We start from the raw sequence: 26,031 nt of genomic DNA, 5'->3' as shown, positions 1-26,031 counted from the left end.
TCGCCACTGCCACCCCGCCCGCGCTAGGCGCCCCACCCCCAGGACGCGCTCCCCGCCCCCACCTGCTCTCCACCCCCAGTGCTGGAGCATGAAGCTTCACCACTGAGTTTAGCTATGCACTGTGTGAATAAATATTCTTTTTTGTCCGTCCTGAATTTGGCAGTACCAAGAACAATGTCCAAGACTAGAAATTTATTTGCTGATATCTAATGGGACATTCAAGCTGAGGGTTGTTTGTTTTGTATTGGGAAACCTTTTTGCTTAGATGATTGATTTGTGAATAAGAATCAATGCAATGCTGTAGAGACAAATTATACTACTTCATTCCAGTCAAGATGAAAATATAACCTCTGTATGACACTCAAAGATTATTTAAAAAGTGGAGTTTTGCTCCTATCAGTTATAGAGGACTAGAATATTATCATGTATGACTCACTGTTGCTTTGAGCATCACTGTGGTCTTTCCACTACACTCCTATGGAGCATCATGCTTCTTCATTTACACTGTTTCATAGCGGTTGAAGAAAGTGATTTGACAATGTTTGTCTCCATTAGCATCTCACAGTTCAAACTGCCTGTTAATCAGGCTACCTCTGAAGTACAAATCTGTCCTTCAACAGCTTAAAGGAGTCTGAGAAGTGTCAAAGCCACTTAGTAAAACACTATGGTTCCCAGTAAGTTGCTATTAGTATTTACTTCTCTCTTGCATTCACTCTACACTTTGTCTCCAGTGGTTTCAAGAAATGTATTTGGGAATGTTAGCTGATGATCAACACAGCTGCTTAATGTCAAATGATGCACAGCAGGTCACCCTGAAAGAGCATGGGTTTTAGACCCACCTGGAGAAATACTTCTCATGCCAGTCCCTTGGGGTGGGGATGGAAGGCTAGAGAATGTTTAGATTCCAGGGTTTAAAGCAAAACTCTGTAAAGAGATTATGAGCAGAAACATGTTTTTCCATGGCCTGAATGATAGAGATTCCACGTGTTTGTGGGTGAAAATGCTCCTAAGGTACTAACCGAGCACACCATGTTTAACAAAAGTTCAACAAAACCTCATGGAACCCTTATTACTTGTACTTAGATATGGGATGCAAGCTTTATTTTTTCAGAGATCAGGAGCAGCCATTGCTTCTTCATTCCAGAATCCTATGTGTAGAATCTGATATCCGTTGTACTGAGGAAGGACTTATTCAGCCTGCTAACTGTATCGTGGAACTGAGTCTACAAGCTGACCTCATGGCTACATTATTGTTATTGTTCTCATTATTGCTCATCCCTCTCACCCCCTGCTTGGTATCACCTCTTGCCTAAAGAACTCAAAAGCTTGCCACATTCTTCTGACATTTTGGTTAGATTCAATAAAGGATTGTGGATTTTTTTGGTGTGTGTGTGTCCCTCCCTTATGGACCCACCTTTGTACTCTCTCTTTCTCTCTCTAATCACTGTTCTAGCAATAAGCTGGAAAAATTCGTTCCAGGAGCCTTCTTCACTTTGCTTATATTGTTCAAGATTTTGATTATTGATTTTGATTCTGATTATAAAATATATTCTCATCTCCCCCATGTCCTTTCTTTTGCTCCCACCCTAATCTAGTGATCAAGCCTTGAGGTGCATTCCTCATCAGGCATGAGAGACTCATCAAAAGGCCCAAGGGGGAAATGGGTGAGAGAATGAGGGCTAGCATTTTTTTAGTAACTAGTGGTTGTGGATGTTTGTGGGGGAGAGGGAATCATAAAACTGAGTAGGAAAATCCTTATATTCTCAAAATATTTCTCATCAACAGAGTTCCCTACAATTATTTGCTTTAATTGTTCATCTGTATTCATCCACAACTTCTATATCCTCAAAAGTGTTTATTATGTCTGCTGAGTTTTGCTCTTTCACAACAGCAAATAATTTTCCAAAGAAATGGAGGCAGTGAGAGATTTTACTTTCTTGGGTTCCATGATCACTACAGATGGTGACAGCAGTCACAAAATTAAAAGACGCCTTCTTGTTGGGAGAAAAGCAATGACAAACCTAGACAGCATCTTAAAAAGCAGAGACATCACCTTGCCAACAAAGGTCCGTATATTTAAAGCTATGGTTTTCCCAGTAGTGATGTATGGAAGTGAGACCATAAAGAAGTCTGATCGCCGAAGAATTGATGCTTTTGAATTATGGTGCTGGAGGAGACTCTTAAGAGTCCCATGGACTGCAAGAAGATCAAACCTATCCATTCTTAAGGAAATCAGCCCTGAGTGCTCACTGGAAGGACAGCTCTTGAAGCTGAGGCTCCAATACTTTGGCCACCTCATGAGAAGAGATGACTCCCTGGAAAAGACCCTGATGCTGGGAAAGATTAAGGGCACAAGGAGAAGGGGACGACAGAGGACAAGATGGTTGGACTGTGTTCTCGAAGCTACCAACATGAGTCTGACCAAACTGCGGGAGGCAGTGGAAGACAGGAGTGCCTGGCGTGCTCTGGTCCATGGGGTCCCGAAGAGTCGGACACGACTAAATAACTAAACAACAACAACAACAAGTGTTACAATATCTCAGATGGGCAACCCATCTGAGATATCTAGCCATGCCATTGCCCCAGTCCAGAGATCTGCTTGTTCAGGAGACGGTACTGGACTTTGTGAGACACTGGGAGTTTTCCCTATCTTTTCAAGAGAAAAGGACAAATTATTCATGCACATATGTCATGTGATATCTTGTCAAATCAGTGATTTGCTGTTGAATATGTGACCTGCCTGAGGTGACCTGAATTCTCTGGGGTGTTTTGATCTAGTGTGACTTAGCACACATGTAATACCACACAATACTGCAATCATCAACTCTGCACTCCATGGCGAATTCTGTCTTCCCTCTCCTTTGCTTTACATTATTGGGAAGCTCTTGCACTATTGTCCACAAAAAGAGGAGCTATGGGAGTCCCTTACAAGATAACTTGAGACACATATTGACCAATTGCCTTGTGTCACTCTCTTCTGTGAAGTGCTTGGCCATATGCATCTGCTGGGATTGTGCTGATGGGAAGGCTACAGCACAGCTCATATATTTTTGCCTAAGCCTCAAGGATTCATCACGGGTGGCCTATATGTGACATAAAATCCTCAACCCAGCTCGGTCGCTCATACAATTCGGTTAAAGGCGAAATGCTTGTCAGCACCAGATATTTACAACAGGTCAGTGCATCTGTTTTGTACATCCAACCTGCTAGGGCCACACTGCATCCCATGCCTGCAGCCTGCATCTGCTTACTGTCACTCAAAGTAGCTCGGAAGAGAGACCATTTCTCCCTGCTTTGTCTTTCTCTCCTCTCAGAAAGGAGGTCTAGATAGAAATCCTGATTCAATGCGCAGACCAGACAGTTCAAGACGAAACGTTTGTGTGAAGGTCTTTGCTGTGAACTATTATTATTGTTATTGTTATTATTATTTTATTTGCATATATGTGTGTGTGTTGTTGTTGTTTTTCATCATTTATTGTTGTCTCCTTTAAACCATGAGCAGCAAGCAAAGAACAAACCTTGGTTACTGCTTGTGGGTCAAAACTTGGGTTTGGACATATATCAAGACAAGCCGAACTCCGACTGGTTTCCTGGTGCCGCAGCAGGACTGGGAGTAGAACGGAGCAATAACTTATCATTAGCATGCACCAGCATGCAGGACATTCACATTAAACCACAGATTGTTTTTTAACAATAGTTTTGTCTGATGTGCAAACCAGGCCAAGAGGACTTAGTGCTGAATAGGCATGCATAAGATTGCACTATTGGGGAGTGTAATTGCAGCTATTCCTGGTAAAGGGACACACTTATCAGGAAGTAAACTTCCACTGAACAGAGTGGAACTCATTTCTGTGTAAGGAAGCATAGGCCTGAACTGCTGGTCACTTAATAAATGATTAGTAACCCGAGCCTACACATGCTTACTCCAAAGAAAGCCACACTATGTTCAATGGAACGTGATCCTCAGTAAGCATGTTTAGGATTAGGAAGTAAGTTCAAATGGACACAGCAGGACTTGATTCTGCATAAAAAAATGCTTCAACTTGTGCTGTAAGTGAAGTAGTCATTTTATTATACTTTATTATACTATTAAAAGGGGGGGGGGATATAGTACTTTTGTTTTCTACCTGTGGACACAATGGCATTTGAAATAATTTCAGCCAGTGCACCATGCTCGTTGTAAACATTTATCTATTTATTATGCATTTAAATGTGCACAGCACATACACCACAATATTAAACAACACCTGTATAAAACTACAGACAGATCTGGTAAATGGTGAAAGCTTGTACCATGTAACATTGATATCAAAGTTTTACAACATTATCTGAACACTACAATATAAACTACCTCTGAGTACACCAAGGGTGAGGCTGTCAGCTGAGCACTAAAAGGAAGTCAAAAGGAACACTGAAGGAGAACTGACTACACCCAATGGGTTTAGGAAAAGCCAATGCTTCCAGTTGCTTTGACTTTGGAAACAAAAATACTTGAGCTTCCAGATAGTAGTCATGATGGTTACAAATGCAAATACCCACATGTGAGAGGAAAAGAGGAGAAGAGAGAGAGAGAGAGAGAGGAAGGATACAGAAATACCTCAGTCTGCACAAAAACACTTTAGCATCCCATGATGCCAAGAGCTTATTTCACTTAGGATAAAATAAACAGAAGCAAGATGGTTTGGAGAATGGGAGAATCTGTGGTCTTCCAGGTTTTGTCAGACTCCTTTCAGCCCCAACTGGCATGGAAAATGGCCAGAGATGATGGAAAGTGTGGTCCAACAACATCAAGAGAGCCACAGGTTTCCCATCCTATGTTTAATGAAACCCTGGTCCAGCTATATTCTGATCGCACTGATGGAATACTCCCATTGGCTCTGTTTAGAATCAGCTGGTTTTGTCCCAGCTTTCTCAAATAATGCTTGGGGAAGCCCCTTTGGTTATTTCCAAGTTATCCCCGGGGGAAAATAGGAAATGGGAAACTAATCTTTTGCTTCCAAACACAGTAGGGCTGACTTACCACATTTCTGGAGCAAAGTAACACACTTAATGCAAGAGCATTAAGTCCAAAACATAAAATTGCCCGTTGCCACTGTGGTTACCCCCTCCCTTTTCTCAAGGGTAAGGTTGTTTTGAGAGGAACTGGAGAGGGTAAATGGTTTTGAGAGAGAACTGGCTAGCAATGGGGATTGGGAACCCCATGTTGTGCCAGACCCAACTTTGGAGGGGTCTGGCCTCACCTTATAATTGGGGTGTGTGTGTTTCAGACCAGGGAAGTTCATCTTCCATACTCCCCAAATTCTGAATTAGCTTCCAACAATACCTATGCGTAGCTTTATTCTTCAAGATCATCCATTAATTACAGTATCTATGCAAGTCATTCATAAGCACAGTATGGTTCATGTATGTGTAACTCTAGTAATATACAGGAATGTAAAAAAAGAAAAGAAAATGAAATGAAAGATGAATTTCTGCAGCCTTGGTATTTTGATGATACACACATGACTCCAGGACATAAGGTGGTGGTGGTTTTTTTTAAATGTAGCACCATGATTGTAGCTAGGATTTTTTGGGTGGGGTGGGGGAGAACCTCAGTTTGCTATGTAATTTTATTGATTTTTATTGATTGGGGGGGACAGCTGCCCCTCTTGGCTACGTCCATGGCACCAGTTACAGTTTACTGTTACGTGCACAGGCATGAGCTTATATGAGCCCCAGGCTTGAAGGCTCCCAGCTCGGCTTTCTGTGGCTATCAGCAGAACAGGAGGAGCTTTCACTTTCACTTTTAAACTAAGCAGAATGCCCTGCAGTGTCTGAACTTGGTTAGCTTACTACAAGTAGTCAGCAAGTCAAGTTTATCAGACATGGTTTGATACTGACCAGCATTTAAACAAGCTGGCTAGAAAGCTGCCTTATCTTCTCCTGCTAAGAAGGTCTATCTAGCTCAGGATGCCTGCTCTGAATGGCAACAGCTCTCCAGAGTTTCAGACAGGAGCTGTTTCCAGCCCTGCATGGAAATGTCAGGGACTGAACCTGGAACCTTATGCATGCAAAGCAAATGTTTGAATGTTAAACTACAGCCCTTCCCCACGAATTTCACCAAGTTTGGGTAACAAAACTTGGTTACCTTAAAGACAAAATCTGGGCTCTGGCTGCCACCATCCCTCCCTCCCAGCAGATTTTCAAAGTTACAAAAGAAACGGGAAGACAGCAATCTCCCCTGCCCCAAACACAAATGTCTCAAACTGAAAAATACCCCCAAATCCCCCCAATATGGCCACACCTGATTTGCCACCTGAAAAGGGGACAATGGCTCAAGCTCAGCCATTTTGATCCACCCTTGAGACTTGGTGGGCCAGGATCATCGCTTGCTTTGCATACAGAAGGTTCCAAGTTCAATCCCTGACTTTTTCCAGTTACAAGGATTGAATAGCAGATGATGGGATAGACCTCTATCTGAAGCCGTAGAAAGCTACTGTTAGGCTATAGATTAAAGACATTTGCATATATACTCAAAAGAAACCCCACTGAAGTAATGGGAATAGTTTCCAGATTGTGATCTAAAGCAGCCGTATCTAGACAAAGTGATTGAGGGCATCAGCTTGCCCACTCTCATCATAAATCTCTGTGGCAGCAAGGCTGCCTGCAGTAACAGCAGCATAATATTGTATTTGTGATATTGCTCTTCTGCAGCAACTAGAATTATGCCTCATCATAACCCTCAATTTGCTGGGGCTGCAGCTCTCAAGTCAGAACCGTGTGAGCTATTGCTAAGGCTTCCTAGCTGTTGTTTCCAAGAACTTTGTATATTGCTTTCAAAGTTTCACTTCTATTTAAAAAAGACAACCAATCAGCTCAAAACTTAGTAGAAGTTTTAGACTTTCCTTTTCTCCGCCTCTCCATCCCCCTGCCACCATTCTTAAACCTGCCTGCTCATTCTTTGCTTTAAAGACATGGTTTACATTCACAAAATATATAAAGAAAAATATAGGGTTACTGGATGGCCATATAGTGCTGCAGCCTGACAGCTGTCTGCAAATATTTTCACCATGATTATCCTTACTAAAAGTAAATCACTGGGTAAAGATAGCGCAAACGTGACAAGGCTCAAATTGGATGCAACCAGCACTATCTGGAATACTTCTGGCTACATAGGGAGTGGGAGATTTTGGAGGCCCCCTCCCACAGGGGAATTACAACACTGAATGAACAGGGGGGGGGGGTATGAGAGAGCGAAATGTATGCACCTTCCATGCAGACTGTGTTAGGAAACTGGCTTCAAGAATGAGTGAGGTAGACATGAATCAGTTATGTCAGGGAATGAAATCCTAAGGCTGCAACCCATAAGCCATTTACATCACAGTAGGTCAACTGCATAGGGATAAGCCTATGTAACAAACAGGCAGAGCAATCCTATAGTCCACTGATGCTGTGGGAGCACTGATGCTGGAGCAATGCACCATATCCTTTACTCCATCATGCCGGGGGCAAGAGAGAGGGGGGGTAGTTTTCTCTCTCTCCTTTTCATCCTCAGTATGGGATTTTCCTTATGCCCACTCTACAGCTGGTGCAAAGCTGCACTGTCATTGGAGGCAGTTTGGCTCTACATCTGCATCTGTTCTGCCCCACCCATTTCCCTTCCCACATCTTGATGCACCTGCAAAACAGATATGCCAGCGTTGAGATGTGCCAGCGTATTCATTCATTCAGGTCCTGCTAGTGCAGCAAGGCTTCCACCATATCCCAGAGCCCTTCAGCTGCCATATCCTGACTGTACTCTCAGCAGATTTTGGCCTCCCCAGAAGCAGCCCTGTGATCCTGGCTTCTGAAAGCTGCCATCCACGGGCAAGGCTTTCTCACAAAATTACGGAGGTCCAGGATAATCGGCTATTGCTATGCCAGAAAGTAGGAGAGCTGTATCTCCAGCTGCTAGCTGGAATGACTCATCTCCAAAGCGTACCACTAACAGGCCCTTTCCCAGCGAGGGACTGCCTTCATGCATCTCTGGCGATCACTCAGATGATCACTTTGCAGCAAGCACAGCTACCAACCAGAGCATCAAAGCCAGTTTCTGTTACAGCAGTGTGCTCTAAGGTAACTTAGACATACTGTAGTGGGTTATGGATTGCAGTCTTAAAGGCAGCAGCACATTTTCTCCTTCTAAATATTGCATTAAAAACAATACATCAATAAGGAAGTAGAGGAACAATACATCAATACATCAATAAGGATGTAGAGAAACTTCAGTCATCTGGCCATATCAGAGAGAGAGAAAGAAAGAAAGAAAGAAAGAAAGAGAGATCTTTTTTGATGACATGCTCTTCAGACATTGCCAGAATTATGCATTTGGCAGAGAAGAGGAATAGAGTTATCACATTTAAATTAAATGTTACTAATTAATTGTGGCCTACTGATTTCACACAGTGGCGTAGCGTGGGGGGTGCAGGGGGGGCCGGCCGCACCGGGCGCAACATCTGGGGGTTAGGGAAATCCACGGGTTAGGGGGCGCAAATCCACGGGTTAGGGGGCGCAAATCCATGGGTTAGGGGGCGCAAATTACTTGCCTTGCCCCGGGTGCTGATAACCCACGCTACGCCACTGATTTCACACAGTGTGAACCTTTATGGAGGGAAGAAAGTGAGCACAGTTACTGATGGGTCAAAAGGTTTGCTTTTGTCCAGTTTTTTGTTTTTGTTTTTAAAGTTAAAATAGAATAATATTCCTGGAAACTTTTAAGAGTTTAAGAGTTGTCTGCTAAGGGAACAATTCACCAAGCACTGCTGCTGAGCAGCCTCCATGTTAGTTCAAAAGAGTCATTCTCCCATATTACTTGGTGAATCGCGTCTCAGGGGCTCCGAAGAGATTGACTGCAGGGAAGTTCAGAGTTCAGCAGCAGCAGATCTAAAAACAGCTTTTCAGGGTGGTACTTCAACACTGCACTTTCTGCACCAGAAGTAAACTGATACCATTTCAATGAAACAGCAATGCTGCACAAAAGGAGGTCAGACATTGTGCATTGCTTGCAACAAGCTGGCATCAGAACAAGAGGGAGGTTTTGCCCACTCATTCTTCAAAGACTAAAGACCTTACCTGGCAGTTATCATTGGTTTCTTTAAAAAAACAAAACAAAACAAAAAACTCATGTTCACTAGCCAACACTGTACAACACAGAGAACAGTGCAAAACATTGTAAATATAGGAATCGGATTTCACGTTTTAAAAAACAACAACACATAATAGCAGCACACCTGAGATAACTTACCCAAAACAAAGTAAAATAAGCCACAATGCAAAAGAGTCCTCTGTCGTTGCATTGTGCAATGAATAGCTTAAGTCAGAGGATTTTGTTTTATGCTTTTTTTGTCTTTTTTTTTAAAGGAATTTCTTTTTTAAAAATCAGAACTATAAATAACTTTCTGGCAATATATACAGAATTAAATAATTTAAATATCTTACATCTACTCTTGCATAAAACTCTTACAAGAAAAGTGCACCATAGGTTTCCCCTCCTCCGCCTCTCGGGTCTCTCGCCTCCTCCCCACTTCCCTGAGGTTAAGTCTGAAGGGACAAGCGCTCAGATCCTAGGAAGAAAATGTGTCACTGTCATGGTGGGAGAGACTTTGTTGCCTTTCTTTGTTCGTCCATTTTTGCTCAGGGCTATGTACATCCCGGGGTAGATCTGGGATTCGTAGGCGTTGTAGTTGTTGGGCAGCAGGATCTCTTTGAATTTGCACTCATCACTGAAATGATTCTGAAATGAGAATTTGGGGGTAGAGGGAGGGAGGGAGAGAGAACGATGGAAGTTTTCTGTTAGGCATCAGAAGTCAGAGATTTCTGCTGAAAAACAAAGCGGTCTACAAAATTAAATAAATATGCTATTATATTTCTCTTAGCACACCTGTATACCACTTTTCAAGAATAATATATTTCTCAAAGTATTTGATGGGAGAATTTAGAGGTTGCCAACTTTTTCTGGGGGGGGGGGGAGGACTTTTGTGCCTTCTCATAGCTGCACAGCAGACAGAAAGTTAACTTCACACAAGTGGTATTTGATGGTCCATTTTGCGTTCATTAATATTTCCTGTGAGCCATAGAGACCACAAGCTCTTTCTTGCAGAACAGGGACTTAGATGTAGAAAAGATTTGTTTGTTTTGTAGAACAGGTGCAGGGACGATACACCTCAGCAGCTGACTTTTTTCTAGTTTTCCTTTCAAGTGTATCATACTGTACAACTGAGGCTTCAAATTGCCCTTTTGAGACAGAGACCATGATTTTTAAATTTTTTTTTTTAAAAAAACCCCACAGGCTTTGAATCACGCTTGGAGGGCTGCTCAAGAATTTCACCCCATCACCATTTTTAAACATTACATGATAGGGGCACTGTGGTTTCTGCATTTTTCTGAAGTTTGAAATACAATTCTTGGGTCAAAAAAAACAACAAGTACCAATATGCAAATGAAATGAAATGTGTATTTTAGGTTGTAATACAGAAAATATGTATTTTTCAAATGAAATATGTAAAAAAAATTGTAGATACTGAGGGGAAAATACTTTTAACAATGCAGTTTTTTAAAGGAGTTTTAAAAACATATGCAGATTGGCAAGGAAATTGGACAGGACAGATTTATGAATGAACACAAATAATCCATGCCTAGATTAGGAGCACTTCCACATGGAGATTTTATTGACGTGTCTTGGACACATTCAATCAGGCTCAGTCCTCTGAAATCCACAAGCCACTCATGAGCAGCCTGCCCTAATGGCATATTCACCCACATGATAGATCAGAGAAAACAGGATAAGAGTGGGTACCTAAATCCATGCACAGAGATGGCAAATGCTCTAGGTCTGCTGTGGATTCCCTTCTGAATGCTGTGTGCCAGTGGTGGGTGTGGTCATAGGCAAAAGTGGATGGAGCAACATTAGGCTACATTGCAACCACACAAAAACCAGAGGATTTCGCATGCATGCATACACCCCCCCTCTCCATCACATTATCACAGTTTAAGGGACCATTCCAGCCAGAAAAAAGTACTAAAGGAGAACACAGAGCAGGGGAAGTGAGGGGTGTGGCCTGGGAAAGACGCACAGTCCACAGTCCATGCCTGTCAAATCTGTATTTCTGAGATCTTTTGTGCCGATTAAAAAGAATGCAGACGTGAAGCTGTTTGTCTTCCCATTCTTTGTAACTCTGTAGCCCCAGCACCCATCCTTCTGAAATGTTACATCTTACTTTCCTGGTGGCACTGCTATGATAAATGCCATTTTCATACTAATCTTATGGCCTACAAAACCACAGGGAGGGAAACAGGTTTGCTCCTCTCTCTCTCCCTTAAAAAAACAATTTTTACATGCACCTAGCACATGCACCCCAGACCTGCTTGCCTGTAATTTGGCAGGTTTCTTATATGAGAGCACTGAATAACATACATTACTTTTACGCAAATTGCCCACAAAATAAAAGGGGATCCACCCCCCCAGTTCTCCTACCCCACTGTAAGGTGCAACCAGGCAGAGGGCCTTCTTGGTAGTGGCTCCCACCCTATGGAATGCCCTCCCATCAGATGTCAAGGAAATAAACAACTATCCAACTTTATCCAACTTTTAGAAGACATCTGATGGCAGCCTTGTTTAGGGAGGTTTTTCATGTTTGAAGTTTTATTCTGTTTTTAAGGTTCTGTTGGAAGCCGCCCAGAGTGGCTGGGGGTAGAAATAATAAATTATAATACAGTGGTGCCCCGCAAGATGAATGCCTCGCAAGACGGAAAACTCGCTAGACGAAAGAGTTTTCCGTTTTGGAGGTGCTTCGCAAAACGAATTTCCTATGGGCTTGCTTTGCAAGACGAAAATGTCTTGCGAGTTCCTGCGGGGGTTTTTTCCTTTCCCCCCTTTTTCTAAGCCGCTAAGCCGCTTATCTGCTTATCCGCTAAGCCGATAAGCCGCTAATAGCGCTAATAGCGCTAATCCGCTAAGCCGTCAATGGGCTTGCTTCGCAAGACGAAAAAACCGCTAGACGAAGAGACTCGCGGAACGGATTCTTTTCGTCTTGCGAGGCACCACTGTAAAATTATTATAACCTTGCCTGCAAATTTTACCCAATTCTGCCAACAAATATAGAGAAGATATATGGACAGTTCCATTAAAAACAAAAAGTAAAGGTGTCCAGAACAACAACAACAAAACAATCCTCTAGACCTATTTTTCTGCAAGGCCTTATTCATATAAAAGACACACGGTGCATGAAACTTTCACCCAATTTTGTCAAAAGGGAAAGGCTACAGACATTTTTTAAAATCCCCTTAATGGGAGAGGCCTGACACTTCATTTTTTTCTCAATAGGAATTCAAATTCAGACCCAAGTAAAATGGGGCAGCCTTCAAAGCGTTTGAGATCAAATTGGGCAATTTTCCAATGTGCCAAACTGTAGGTTGTACTGAATCTTTTGTTTGGTGCACAGCCCAGCATCTCACTTCACGCTGGTTTTTTGAAATGGTTAGAAGCAGCAAAATAAAAATCTACATTGTCTCCAAACTTTTCAATTTCTTATCGGTGACACTCCAGGCCTAGGAGATCCATTTCTGGACTCTTGGCCTTAACAAAGCACTAGCATAGGTAATACAGTGTTGGCAGAAGCTGCCCACCCCAATGCCTACTGCAATGTATACCTTCTCCCTTCCCCTGGAAATGCTTCTTACATATCTGCTCACACAAACCACCACCACTGGGACTCAGCACCTGGATATCTTCAGGTGCCTGCATTCCTACCTGTATGCTTCATACGGGTTTACAAAATGATTCATCTGTGCTTGGTGCACAAACACAGCATCAAGTCCGCCTGCAGTTAAGGATACTGGCATGGTCTTTCAGCTGCTAGTACATAATGCTTTCCAGTAGCATGTCTCCATCCAGCAACACAGTACAAACTGCAAATAGCCTCCGCTATCTTCTGACCCACATTGGGGGTAGATCTCAGTATCCACCTCAGAAATCCACCGCAATAATGATTCCAGGGATATCTACCCCAACAGTGATTCCACCACGGAATCTGCTCTCTGACTGTTTGGCCAGTCAGACCTCCAGCCTCATCTCAGCAATCTATGGGTCAAAGTCAACTAAGATTTACTCTGAGTGATGTATTGAAATTAATTTAAATGGGTCTACTCTGAGTAGTGCATAGCTGAATGCTACACACACACTAAACTAAATGAATTGGCTGTTTGAAGCTTGTGGGTGCATGCACTCAACTGCAGGGAAAAGTCTCCTCTTACACTTGCAACTGTAAACCCTCTAGGATCTGTACATGCATGGAAAATCCTCAGGCAGCTGCCTTAAAAATGAAGTGGGAGGGAGACATCTTTCCATTACATTAAGGATGTTTCGAAGAAGGGAGATAGGACTCGAAGGAGATTTTTATCAGGGGAGCTATGCACTCTAGTACTAGAAAGGGGGAATTCTCAGCCCCGGAGGAGTAAGCTAAAAGGGTTGTATAAAGAGGCAAGGGTGGGAGAGGGGCAGGGAGAGTTTTGCTTGTGTTCCCAGCATTCTTCCTAAATAAAGCTGCTTTGTGGCTTGCTGAAATAGGGCGTTTCAAAGTTACAAAATGGCATAGGGATAGAGTCGTGGGGCTCATCTCCATACATATCGCAGGCAAAATCTGATAGGTGCCGCAATTATACCTGCACTACCACATTCCACAGTGCAATCTTTATTGTATCGATGCACTATCTCGGGTAGGGAGTGAAAGAGAATGGTGTTTTCCCAGGTTAAAAAATATATATGTAATAGCCAGCGCTGGGGGGGGGGAGGGGGGAGGGGGAAAACACCCATGTATCTCCATCATAGAATGCTGATCACTATCCAAGGGTCAAAGTCAGAACTGTTGGTTTATTAGAAACAGATTTTCTGAAACTGATGGGAATCCGCTAAGCAAATTGCAAAGAGTTGTTGAAGTTCAGAACAGCACACTGATGAGGAAAATGACTAAATCTAATGGGAAGATATAGTTAAACAGGAAGCTAGACAGAGTTACTGACAGGTACACAATTCTAAGCCTTGTCCATTGTTTGGTTTTGCCCCATCTCTTGGGAAATCAAGATCCCTGGTCACTGGAACACAGACCTTCTGAGCCTTCACATTAAGTTCACTACTTCTCCCCTCTCCTTTGCTAATCTTGAGCTGATCTTGACTTTTGCAAATGTTGCAAATAGCAACATCACAGCTAGAGGATACATTACAAGCCCAAGGCTTTGGCTTTTTCTCAGAGACACTGCAAGAAAAGATCTTGCACTATTCCAGGTCTCCACTGACCTGCATCTTCTCTGCATGTAGACTTTTATACTACAACCCAAAGACTACATATGCCATCGCTCAATACGCTACGTAAATGCAAGTGTGGCATCTCAAGGCCCTTGTGGACCCCAGTAATCCACAAACTACTTTCTCCAACTGGAACTAAGGTGTTGTGGACTGTGGTTTGGACATTTTATACTCAAATGTTCTTATATAGCATGTAGTAGCACAAAGACGTGGTGATCATGGCCGCTGGTTTAGATTGCTTTTGAAGGAGAATGAGACATTCATGAAAGACCAGGCTATCAATAGTCACAAGCCATGATGGCTATGAGGAATTTCTGGAATCAGTAACCCACCGAATCCCAGCTGCTGGGGAGCAACAGTGGAAAGGGGTTCCTGCCTTTGAGCCCTGGTAGAAGGAATAGAAAGGCCTTTGAGCTGCCGCTGCTGCAGAGCTGCTCTAAGGGCTTTTTCTGAGATGTAGAGCAAAGGATGCAGCCTTTGCTCAAACACACAAAATGTTATAATACTGCAGAAGGGAAAAGATAATTGGTGACAAATCTCTATAGACGCAGAAAACAAAAGGAAGCGTCAGACTCAATTATATCTCCCAAAGTGAGAAGAAGTCCAAGGTTAAAGACTTTTTCAATGAAAGCCTTGAGCCTTTTGCATCCATAGCTCTTTAGGACAAGTCAATGCAAAAGTGATCCCGTTGCGGAATCATGGGACTGAAAGCCCTGCTCACACGAGCTTAGACAAACAGCGAGGCCACAAGAGAAGGACAGCTGGAAATGACCATCAACAAGACTTGCATTATTTTTAGTAACCAAGTGGGCCTCAAGAAATGAAATGCCTTTGGCTATTTGTTCTCAAGATTGTGTATGGTTTGTTTGTGTGTTTTTTGTAAAACTTTTTTTTTTGTAAAAATGCAGATACAAACAACTAAATCCTTTTCCAGAAGATCAGATGAATATTTGTGTATCTGAAGTCTGAATATCATTTACTGATTTGCTTTGTCCCTTTTTCAAACAATGGCCAATAAGCAAATGGTGCAATTGCTCATCAGATTGCGGCACAATGTGTTTCCCCCACTTTAGATAACTCCAATACATGTTCTTTTTAAATTAAAATTGGAAACCAAACTTCACCTTACAAGGGACTGAATCTGTGCTGGAGATAGGTCTGAGCCATTGCTAGATTTTATATTTTCAAAATATAGGAAGCAGCACTTCTTGCTTCTTAGTTCCAGCAGCTCCTTGTGCAAGAGGAAAGCTCTTTTGAACTTTGCCGGGACTTAGCTAATTAATGGTGCTTGGTGCTTCCAGACTGGGATTGCTTCCAGACTACAACTGGATCATTCAGATCCAATTGTTCTCTGTGTGTGTTTGGCTAGCTTCAACACATTTCCATTTTTCCAGTCATAGATCTTCATTGCTATTCCACTGCTTGCCATCCAAATTAGTGGGTTGACCATAATGCAATATATCCATAGCCATCTTCAATACTGGGCATGCACACAGGTATTTCTGTACCTGTGAATATGCACCAAAAATTGCCACTTAGTGCACAAGAGCAAATGTTGCCTGACTTAGTTATCATGTGTCATGATAGACAAATTGAAGGCTTGTGCTGTCAAGGGATGGTGGTAGAATATCCGTTTCCCATTGTTTGTTTGCTTACTTGCTTGAATAATGTTGACTGCTCAAGCATTCCATAGAATTATTATTAATATCATTACAATCAATATTATTATCATTATAGCATGATGTATGTGCTACGTTACCAGCTGCAAGGTAATGTCTTGGATGGAGATCTTGAGAGAGCAGCTCTTCCTAACTAGAATGTTCAAATGTGAATTCAGCATCCAGCAATTGCTGGCATGGTCCTATCCTTTGGGCCACTGAAAACAAAATGGCTTCCTCAATGAGGAAGAAATGGAAGTAAGAACGCAGCATTAGAGGCCACAGAAACATCACTTCACATGTGACAATGTACCTGTCAGAGGGGAAGTGCACGCATAAACTTCCATACCACCAGTAACCATACACACACACACAGAGAGAGAGAGACAGAGAGAGAGAGAGAAAGAGTTGTTTTTCCATGTTGGATTTTCTGAAGTAAGGAGGAATGCAGATTAAAATGCCAGCAATTTGATGATGACAATGTTCAGCAGACCCTGCAAATACCGGTGTGGGTGAGCAGCGCCAATTCCACAACCAACTTCGACCTGGGAGCTCCTTGAGACTATCTAAAGCAGGATGGGGAGCCTGTGACCCTCCCAGTGGCATAGCGTGGGGGTGCGGGGGGGGGGGCGGCCTCACCGGGCACAACATCTGGGGGTTAGGGTTAGGGGGCACAAATCCACGGGTTAGGGGCGCAAATTACTTGCCTTGCCCTGGGTGCTGACAACCCACGCTACGCTACTGGGCCCTCCTGATGTTGTTGAATTCCAACTCCCATCAGCCTTGACCATTTGCCATGCTGACTGGGGCTGATGGGAGTTCAGAGTCCAACCCAGAGTCCAAGTTCCCCATCCCAAACTCTTCTGGCACTCCATCTTAAGACTAGTAAAAGTGGCAGGCTTTGGGACTCCAACATCATATCCAGCTCTTTCTCTCTCCCGGAGAACTCAAAAGCTTGCTCACTATTTTGTGATGTTTTGGATGCTCTAAATCAAGTAGCTTTGGGGATCTTGTGGCTCTCCACGGAACTGGTGTCCAATGACATGTTGCTGCCCTACACAGGCTTTCTCAGAGGGCAGATAATTCTACTGGACCTCTGCATCAGAATGACTGGTGCAGTCACACTCAATGCAGTCTCCAGCAGAGGCTAATTGAAAAGGGGGAAGGCCAGAGCATCAGATGGTGTCGAGACACAGCAAGCACAGCCCCCTCTCTTTACTGCTACTTTGTCCCTGTCGCAGACTTTCGGACCTGCACTGCTCCCAGGTAAGTGTACTCTATATCGGGTTGCATCCTTATTTTATTTTATTTAAATATATTTGTGCAATAGCACCACACAAATGTGTCCCTGGAACACAGTTTGGAATTTATTTTTTATCGCCTTGTAATAACAAATATGTGTAAATCCTTATATTATCAGATTGAAGCTTTTTGTATTGCCCTTTAACTTGCCAAACAAGATAACCAGGTGCTGTATTTTTTATTTTTTGCACATTAAGCTTGCACATTAAGATTCCAGTGGCAAGGGAGGTACTCAAGCACTTATAGTTCTCTACCATAGACCACACTGAAGATAACTGAACAACTGCCACTGGGACTTGCTCAGTAACCTAACCTGACTATTAAAATATGCATTGGTTCAAATATTTCTATGCTGATTTTCCTGCAGATTAAAGTGTTATTCATCAAATAAAAGGGTGTGTGTGGAATTATTGTTTGATATTCGATGTTCGTATTGCTTAGAGCAGAACCACTAAAATCAATAGACTACTCTGCTCTGAGCATTACTTAGCTAGGTATCTCTCATTGGTTTCCATGTTAATATATTTTGAGAGGGTCAAGACTCAGGAGCACTCCATTTTACATCAAAACAACACATCAACACTTTAAAAGGGGGGGGGGTTAAAGACACACAGTTGAGCACATTCAAGACTACTTACAGCTCCATAGAGTTTGCCTTTACTGTTCATGGCTACAAAGAGTCCACTTTTAACACCAAAGAGGCTCACCACTCCTCTTTCCACAGGAGAGATTTCAAGCAAACCTGTAAGAAGGGGAAAAATGCATAGGGAGCCAGCTAAGAGATATATCTGAGTGTAAGCCATTGCTGTTCTCTTAAATCACAAATACCAGCAACTGAGAATAACATTTCATATATCTGATGAAATAGACCATAGTCCATGAAAGCTTATGCCATCATAAATATATTAGTCTTTAGGATGCCACCGGTCTCTGTTGTTTTTGCTCCAAGAGACTAACATAGATGTCCCTCTGGAAAAGGATAAGAGGATGCTATACTGATTTAGCAGCAATGATACAATTCTGAATCCATTTTCTGATGTCATCAATGGGGCTACTCAGAAGTAAGTGTTCGGGAATAGTCCACTCCTAAGCACATCCTATGTATTGTGAACAGATGACTTTGTTCAGCAATCTCCAAGGTGCTCAGCTGCAGAGCAATTCCTTCGATCTCTTTGGGATACTCTAGAATTAACGAGTTGTGATCCAAAGGCTTGGTTTCTTTAAGGCAATCTAATGCGTAGATGTAGGCTTGCTCTATATGTTACTGCCACTTTGTTGAAAATACTTTCAGTTGCCCCACTTGGTGGTGACTCTCATGTGCTAAGCTGTATAGAGCAAGGTTGATGCAATTTTCTCCTATGGTTGTGTGTGTGGTGGAACATGCGAATGTACAACTGGGTGTCTGTCAGTGTGTGATATTGGAGGTTGGAGGGACATCCTACTGTTAAGAATTCTATGTCTACTGTATATACCCTTCTAAAATATGTTGTGGAAGGGGGGATTATTGTGTTGTCTTTGTTTTTGTTTTTATTATGTATTTTCTGTTTTTTTATATTGTGGTTTCATGTTGTGAACGCCCTAAGATCTACAGGTATAGGACTGTATAAAGGTAAAGGGACCCCTGACCATTAGATCCAGTTGTGACTGACTCTGGTGTTGCGGTGCTCATCTCGCTTTATTGGCCAAGGGAGCTGGTGTACAGCTTCTGGGTCATGTGGCCAGCATGACTAACCCGCTTCTGGTGAACCAGAGCAGTGCACGGAAACGCCGTTTACCTTCCCGCCGGAGTAGTACCTATTTATGTACTTGCACTTTGACGTACTTTCAAACTGCTAGGTTGGCAGGAGCAGGGACCGAGCAACGGGAGCTCATCCCTTCACGGGGATTCGAACCGCTGACCTTCTGATCGGCAAGTCCTAGGCTCTGTGGTTTAACCCACAACGCCTCCTGTGTCCCATCAAAGACTGTCTACAAATTTAATAAATAATAATAATTAATAATAATATATCCAGTGCTTTTTCTAGAAAAATGGTGCTGGCATTCAGCATGAAGTTGTTACAGTAAGTACCAAACTTTTAATATATCCATTAAAAAAAGTGCTGGTACTACAAACTGTTGAGTACCCCTCAGAAAAAAGCACTGCCTATATCTAATCTATCTATCTATTTACTGATCAATCTTCTAATAATAAGAAGAAATTGCTTTTCTCACTGAGTGAGCCAAAGTAACTTACATTAAAATTACTGGAAAAGTTGTGGTGATGCAAGCAAAGGACCGTTACATGATAGAGGCTCAGCTCCTAGAAGCTGGCAGCATCTAGCAAGGATGCAGACTAATGACACAATAATAATGGACAATAGGAATCACGCTCTGGGTGCCAAGTTTCATTTTGCAGCCTTGAACACACACACGCTTATCAAGGCACTATGCTTCAGCAGAGTAGGGTGAATCTCTACTCAGGGGCACAATTTAGTCTTCCTCTCCCCATATACATCTACTCCTGCATGCACCACGCATTATTATTTTCCCCATGATCGCCCAGATATCTGAAAAGGAACGAACTGTGTTGACATGGTCAAACCACCCCTTCTGGTTGGCCACACTGAATGACTTTCCATGTGCTAAACATTGCACATGGACTGGTTTGAAGTGGTTCTCTGTGGCAGTTGTCATGTGTGTAGATTGACCCTGATGAGGTTTGCTGCCTAATAATCAGTCTACATTGGCAACTCTATGCATGCAGGCTCAGAAGTCAGTCCCATTGAGATGAATGGATTTTCTCCCAGGTAAGTGTGTATAGGAGTCCTGTGCAATTCCATTCCTTAAGTGAACAGAACTCCTTTAAACTCCTTCCATTCATTAAGTGACAGCAGAGCACCACAAAAGCACCCGGATATGGTTAAAGAGTTTGTGTGTATGTGTGTGTGCATGTTTTAATGTTTTAATGGTTGGCAGTGATCCCCCACATCGTCCAGGTTAAAATAAGTAACAATATGTTTCAGGACATGTGAAACATTTGTCATGCTGCTGTCTCTAACCCTTCCTCCCCAGTCCTATTGTTTCAGTTGGACCGTAGTTAGAATTAGAGCCACAGGGCCATGAGGTTAAGTCACTAACAGATGCTTTTCCTAGTGGACTGCCCTAACTTCTTGGCAGAGCTTCTGTGGGATCTGGAATCCCAAATAAACTATTTGGAACCCTTTTGCAAAAGGAAGGGGGGGGTGCTATTTGAGCAGTGTCTCACTGCAAACCAGGAGGCTTCCCGCTGGGACAGTGAAAAACACCTGATTCCTTTTGATCAATAGTAGTATTTCTAGGAGCCCATGCAACAATTGCTTCAAGACAGTTTATTCTGTTCACAGTGGGAGTGACACAACTTTTTATTTCTGTGTAACCAGTTCCTGAACTCAGAGCTGGGGACGAGCAAAGTGGTCTATTTTCTGGGACCGAACTCCATTTGAAATACCTAATGCAACCAAGCTTACAAACCCAGAATTTAAGAATGCTGTGTGTTTTTTTTACATTTTAGATTGCCGTCCTCCCGTATCCCACTCTAGAGCAAGAGTAACTCAGCCAGCCACAGAATATATAGCTGCCTAAATGATAGAGAAGTCATCCCCAACCTGTTGCCCCCCCCGCCCTCAAACTCTGTGCCGGCTGGGGCTGATGGCAGTTGTAACCCAAAACATCTGAATGGCATCGGGCTGTTATACAGAAGATAAAATGAATAGTTCCCAAGCTGGCACTTTGCATTAGGTATTTTAAACACTTTCCCTATGCATTCATGAGGACTAATGGCTTTAAAAATGGAATAATTTGATCATACTCTTCTGCCATATATGACTATTCCCCCCCCCCTTCAAAATTGAGTATGGAGGTAGAAATGACTAACAGATCCCATTAAGAGACTCTTCACACACTGCAATTTCCCTTGGACCAAACACACAAAATGCCCAAGGAATAAACTTATTTATAAGGGAAACAGCATGAAAATGGCAAATCAACAGGGGCGATCATCTTCACATGCATGCGTTTTGCTGCATATGCGCAATGCGATGAAGCAACACACAGTAAAATCGCCACACCTGACATATTTCTCCCCCGTCTGCAGAAGTGTTTTCTAACCATAGAAACCTGACAAAACGCCCTTTAGTTCCACCAGTTTAACGGAGGCATCTCCGAAGTTGCTGGCTTCCGAATCTGTTTGCTTTTGCTTTTGGGGAGGCTGGGTCAATACTATTGGTCTAAGGGACTTGATCACCTGGGTGGCATCGAAAGCAGCGCAGGCCCGCTTTGCTGAGACCCTGCGCTCTTTCCCTTCCTTTTCCTTGCATTGCTTGACTAAGCACCTTTGCTCGGGCGATTCTAGGTAGAATTACAGAACTGTCGAGCTGGTGGAGAAGACCCCAAGGGTCCTCTAGAGTCCACCTCCCTGCATGCAAGAAAATGCGCTCCAGACCAGACCGGAACATAAGGGACTGATGACATCAGATGATCATTATTCCCACACCCTCCAGCGGGTCCCAGGAGAAAACTGCCCGGTGAGCTCCGAAATGGTAAGATTTAACCCTGTCGTTAAAGGAACGTCAAAACTCCCCAGAAGACAATTGTGGAATGGGCTGGCGGGGCTTTGCAAAGCGACCAGATCCCACGCCCGTGGAGAGTGCCACAGTCCCTGGCCAGGTGGGCGCAGGTGGCGACTTACTGTGCCGGTTTTCGTTGTGGATCCCGTTGATCCTGCCGTCTGGCAGCACCTGGATGTGGAAACCAATGCCGACGTTGCAATAGAGACGCCTGAGCCTCTTGATGCCCAGCAGATAGTCGCCGTCGCGGTTGGGCTCCCTCCTTTCCCCGGGGATCCTGGCCATGGAGCGCGAGAAGAGCGTCTCCCAGCGCCACTCCAGGGTGTCGTTGTGCTGGGGCTGCTGGTGGGGCTGGTGGGGCTGGGCGAAGGCGGGCATGCAGCGCCCGGCCAGCCAAGGCGACAGCAGTCCCAGGAGCAAGACTGGCAAGCAGGCCGAAGAGGGGCCAGTCATTCCGAGCAACATGGGCAGCACACGTGGTGCCGAGCAGGGAGGCGATCGCTCTAAAAATATACCCTCTCCGCGCGCCCAGAGAGAGAGAGACAGAGAGAGAGAGAGAGAGAGAGAGAGAGAGAGAGAGAGAGAGGAGAGCTTCCCACTTCGGACTGGAGAGATCACAGGAGGAAAGGGGGGGGGGGAGGGCCCGAGAGAGAGAGAGAGAGAGAGAGAGAGAGAGAGAGAGAGGGTGCCAAAGAGGGAGCCCAGGCAGCTCAGTCCCCCAAGGAACTGGAGACACTCTGGTCAGGTTGCACGGGAGAGCAAGCCACGTTGGGAAGGGGCTGGGCGAAGACCCGGGGAGGGGGCGCCCGGCAGAAGCGTCGTGGTGGAGAGAGAGAGAGAGAGAGAGGTGGGGGCGTTGGGGAGATCGACTCAGCCCCAGCTCCTTCTGAACTTGATCTCCGTCCCAGAGGGCTCCTGTCGAGTGGGGATCTTCTGGTCCGGCTGCTCAGCCATCAGCCCCTTGACCCCCCTCAAGCCACGGCATTTATAGATCCATGTGCCTCGCTTGCACCTATTACATCACCACCGAGTGCTGGAGGCAGCAGCTGAGTTGAGCGGAACGCGAAGTGATCACCCCGAGATGATCATCACCCGCGACTTCCAAGCGGAGCTGGGCAGAGGAAGAAGGGCAGAGAGTATTTAAAAAAAAGAAAAAGTCCACTTTTAATAAAAAGAGTGGATTCCACACACACCCTTTGAAAGAAGAGTTAACAGGGCACTTTCCGTCGCGGTTCCCTTTTCTGGTTGCCAAGCGCGCGCCAAGCGCGTCCGAGTCCCCAAAGGCGCAGAAGAATGCCCAAGACGCCTGCCTCCGTCTCCCTTCCAACAATGTCATACTTTGTGGAAGTCTGTGGAATTTAAGCTTCGGCGGTTTCCAAGTAACATTGCTTTAGAGTGTGCAAAAAACACACACAACAACCACCAAGAAAACAAAACAAAACTCTCCATGAAAGGCCAAAACAGTTGTTGCAAGAAAGGAGAGGTTGAAAGCACTGAGAAAACCGAACTTGAGAAAAGTTAGTAAGGGAAACTCTGCGCACAAAAGAGAAGGTATTAAAGGGCTCAGTAGAGACAAAACGAGAATCTGAACGGGACCTTTTAAACTGGGGGAAACCGAGAGCGGGGAACGGGGGGGAGGAAGGCCAGACTTTGGGTTAAACTTGCACTCTAAGGACCCAAAAATGCGCTCTAGCAGCTTGGAAGAGCAAGGAGGCAAATTCTCGAGCGATCACCCGGATACATTGGAATGGTATCTTAAAGATACTTTTGGTATCTGGTCGTTTTAGGTTACACAGACGCTTCTTCAAGTGTCAGGCTGACAGCCCAATGGAGGAGCTGTTCTCTGGTTACATATATGCTCCTTGGAGTCATTTTTCTGCCTATATGTATATATAGAATATAGATATATATGCTATTCTGGCAGCACCAGCCCAAAGACGTTTTCCTTGGAAGGGGATCCCTGTTAATTTCAGAGGGCTTTTACTTCCAAGGAAGGACGCTCAAGACGCTGAGAAGAAGAGGAACGTATATTTGGAGAAACTATTCTTTTATTACTATATTTCCATTTACGCGCTTCTAAATTCTAAGATCTGCCAAAACCGGAGCTCGAGCATATTCGAAAAATGGCGCAATAACACCATCAGCATCATTGCCGGAGGAACCTCCTTTGGTTTCTGGTGGGCAAGCCGGACTGTTTTAATTCTGGAGTGACTTGTTAATAAATATATATATATGGTGTAACCTTGATCGTGGCGTTCTTGGAGGCCGGATTTTGTATACTCCCGTGCGATCATACATTGAGTAGTGATTAACAGTTTGGACTAGACTGCCTTTCCTGTGTTGTGATCCTATTATATTATGATTTTAATAAATGAACAAATACACGAGCCTTCCCCCTCTGTAGAAGTTACCGCCCTGGACTTTCTGAAGCAAGACAAGGGTTGGAGAGGTAAATGATTCAGTAGATGTACAGCTAAGAGAGTGAGCTGTGGACCGCACCAGTGCGCATCCCAGTCTCAGCCTTGAACCGGTGAGGTGGCTTGGATGCGAGCCGCGTGGACGTCAGAATGCCGGCCTACCTTACAGGGCTGTTGTAAGTGCCAAGTGCGCGAACATTCTAACCTCTACAAATTATTTCGCGCGTCGTCTACACGGTCAATGGGATTTCATTCTAAAGGGCATTAACGTCCCACTGGAAACAAGAGGCGTATGAGCTCTTTCTTTCATGTTCACCTGGGGGGGGGGAGGTGTTTAGGTTTCAAGGGATGGCTACAACGCAGCGTACCGAGAGCAATTCTAGGCGTGTATACGTCCCCCCCCCGCGCCCACAATGCCCTCAATGAGGCTCAGGCTGCAATCCTGAGTCCACCTTTACGTGGCCTGCGAGTAAGCCCAGCTGAACTCAGAGGAGCCTCCTTGGTCGTGCATTTTCGTGAGTACAGTACATAAAACGAGCACAGTGTCCATGGGCATAGCCAGGAATGGGGGGCAGAACTGACGTGATTGGTCAGTTAGTTGAATATTTCTATTGTTTTTCTTGATGGCGGGGAGCAGCTGCCCCCTGCCCCCCCTTGGCTACGCCTGTGCCAGTGGCCCATCTAGCCCCCCAGATGCGCGTGGGAAGCCCGTAAGCAGGAGCTGGGTTCAAGAAGTGTCTCCCCTCTGGTGTTTCCCCCGCAACTGGCATTCAGAGGCATGCCACCTTCGACGAGTAAATTCAGAGGAATTCAATTTTTTATTTGTCTGCCTCAACACCATTCAAGCAAACTGTTGCAATGCAATAATAATAATAATCGATCGTTTTATACTAATTAAGCAATGGGTATTTTTGCTCCCAGGTAATCTTAGGGTGTTTCGGGAGGGCGCCCAGACTCGTCCTTCAGAAGCAACAGGTGGGAGAGTCAGAAGTGTTCTCTGCGATTCTGAATGAATGAACGAACGAATGAATGGACAGCAGACGACAGGCCGGTGCGCTGCGTGGTGTGAGTGAGTGAGTGAGTCAGGCCTTTCTCGCTTCCCGTAGGCTTTCCTCCCTTTCACGCCAGCGAGGTTCCCCGCTGGTCCAGCACAGATGCGAGAGGAGAAAGCGAATTGCCCAGAGCCAGATGACAGCTCACCTAGGTGCGAAAATCGCCGACCTTCGCTAAATCCCAGCACAAAGCGACCCGCCTCCCACCCCTCGCTCAGCCTGACTGCTATGAGGCTCAGCCTCAGATTTACGTTGTTTTTCTTCATCATTCAAGACCTGTGATTACGTAATACTCTCCAAAATATGCCCATACCCAAAATTACTGGAGTTAAAAAATTTAAATCTCCCAATGCAGATTATTTCTGTTTCTGCTATGAATTTTGTTGGTATTCTTTATATAGGTTTTTTAAAAGCCGTTTTGTGTACACCGCTTAAACATTCCAAATATTACGCAGTCTATAAATACCTGAAATGAATATACAAATAATGTCCATGGACAAAATGGTGCACATATATTTAAAATATATCAATATATTTCTGTTGCTGTGATGAATTTTATTTGTTCTTATTCTTTGTATGGTTTTTTTAAAAAGAAAAAATATGTCTGCTGTTTTGAAATTCTAAATATGAAGAGGTAAACATGGTTTGGTTCTCCTTCATTCCCCTTTAACTCCCCGTTTAAATTAGTGCCCATGTAATCAG

General features: G+C 44.1%; 1 protein-coding gene and 1 long non-coding RNA gene across 3 annotated transcripts; one reads left to right on the top strand and one right to left on the bottom strand.

Moving 5' to 3' along the window:
- Positions 1 to 8,603: 8,603 nt before the first annotated feature.
- On the bottom strand, positions 8,604 to 22,445 carry FGF4 (fibroblast growth factor 4). The gene is made up of 3 exons (XM_081854614.1): positions 21,983 to 22,445; positions 17,916 to 18,019; positions 8,604 to 9,751 (listed from the first exon to the last, which is right to left on the bottom strand). The coding sequence occupies exons 1-3, from the start codon at positions 22,323 to 22,325 to the stop codon at positions 9,575 to 9,577; spliced, it is 624 nt and encodes a 207-aa protein (XP_081710740.1). The 5' UTR covers positions 22,326 to 22,445; the 3' UTR covers positions 8,604 to 9,574.
- Positions 22,446 to 23,296: 851 nt separating this feature from the next.
- Positions 23,297 to 25,685, top strand: LOC309335008. 2 transcript variants are annotated; one of them, XR_014153316.1, is made up of 2 exons: positions 23,297 to 23,411; positions 25,199 to 25,685. It is a non-coding gene; the product is annotated as an uncharacterized lncRNA (long non-coding RNA). The 2 variants fall into 2 exon arrangements; XR_014153317.1 differs by lacking the exon at positions 23,297 to 23,411 and adding an exon at positions 24,525 to 24,567.
- Positions 25,686 to 26,031: the final 346 nt, after the last annotated feature.

This window comes from Podarcis erhardii (genome assembly GCF_964252035.2).
Source record: "Podarcis erhardii genome assembly, chromosome: 1".
Lineage (NCBI taxonomy): Eukaryota > Metazoa > Chordata > Lepidosauria > Squamata > Lacertidae > Podarcis > Podarcis erhardii.
Note: the sequence above shows the minus strand (reverse complement) of the source record. Positions and strands in the feature narration are given on the sequence as shown.

What these genes read in the sequence shown, in the direction of transcription:
- FGF4 (XM_081854614.1), bottom strand. Translation starts at nt 22,325, where the DNA reads ATGTTGCTCGGAATGACTGGCCCCTCTTCGGCCTGCTTGCCAGTCTTG. An exon ending in CCACAACGAAAACCGGCACA is followed by an intron (nt 18,020 to 21,982) that starts GTAAGTCGCCAC and finishes CCCTTCTTACAG; the next exon opens with GTTTGCTTGAAATCTCTCCT. An exon ending in AAGGCAAACTCTATGGAGCT is followed by an intron (nt 9,752 to 17,915) that starts GTAAGTAGTCTT and finishes TTCTCATTTCAG; the next exon opens with AATCATTTCAGTGATGAGTG.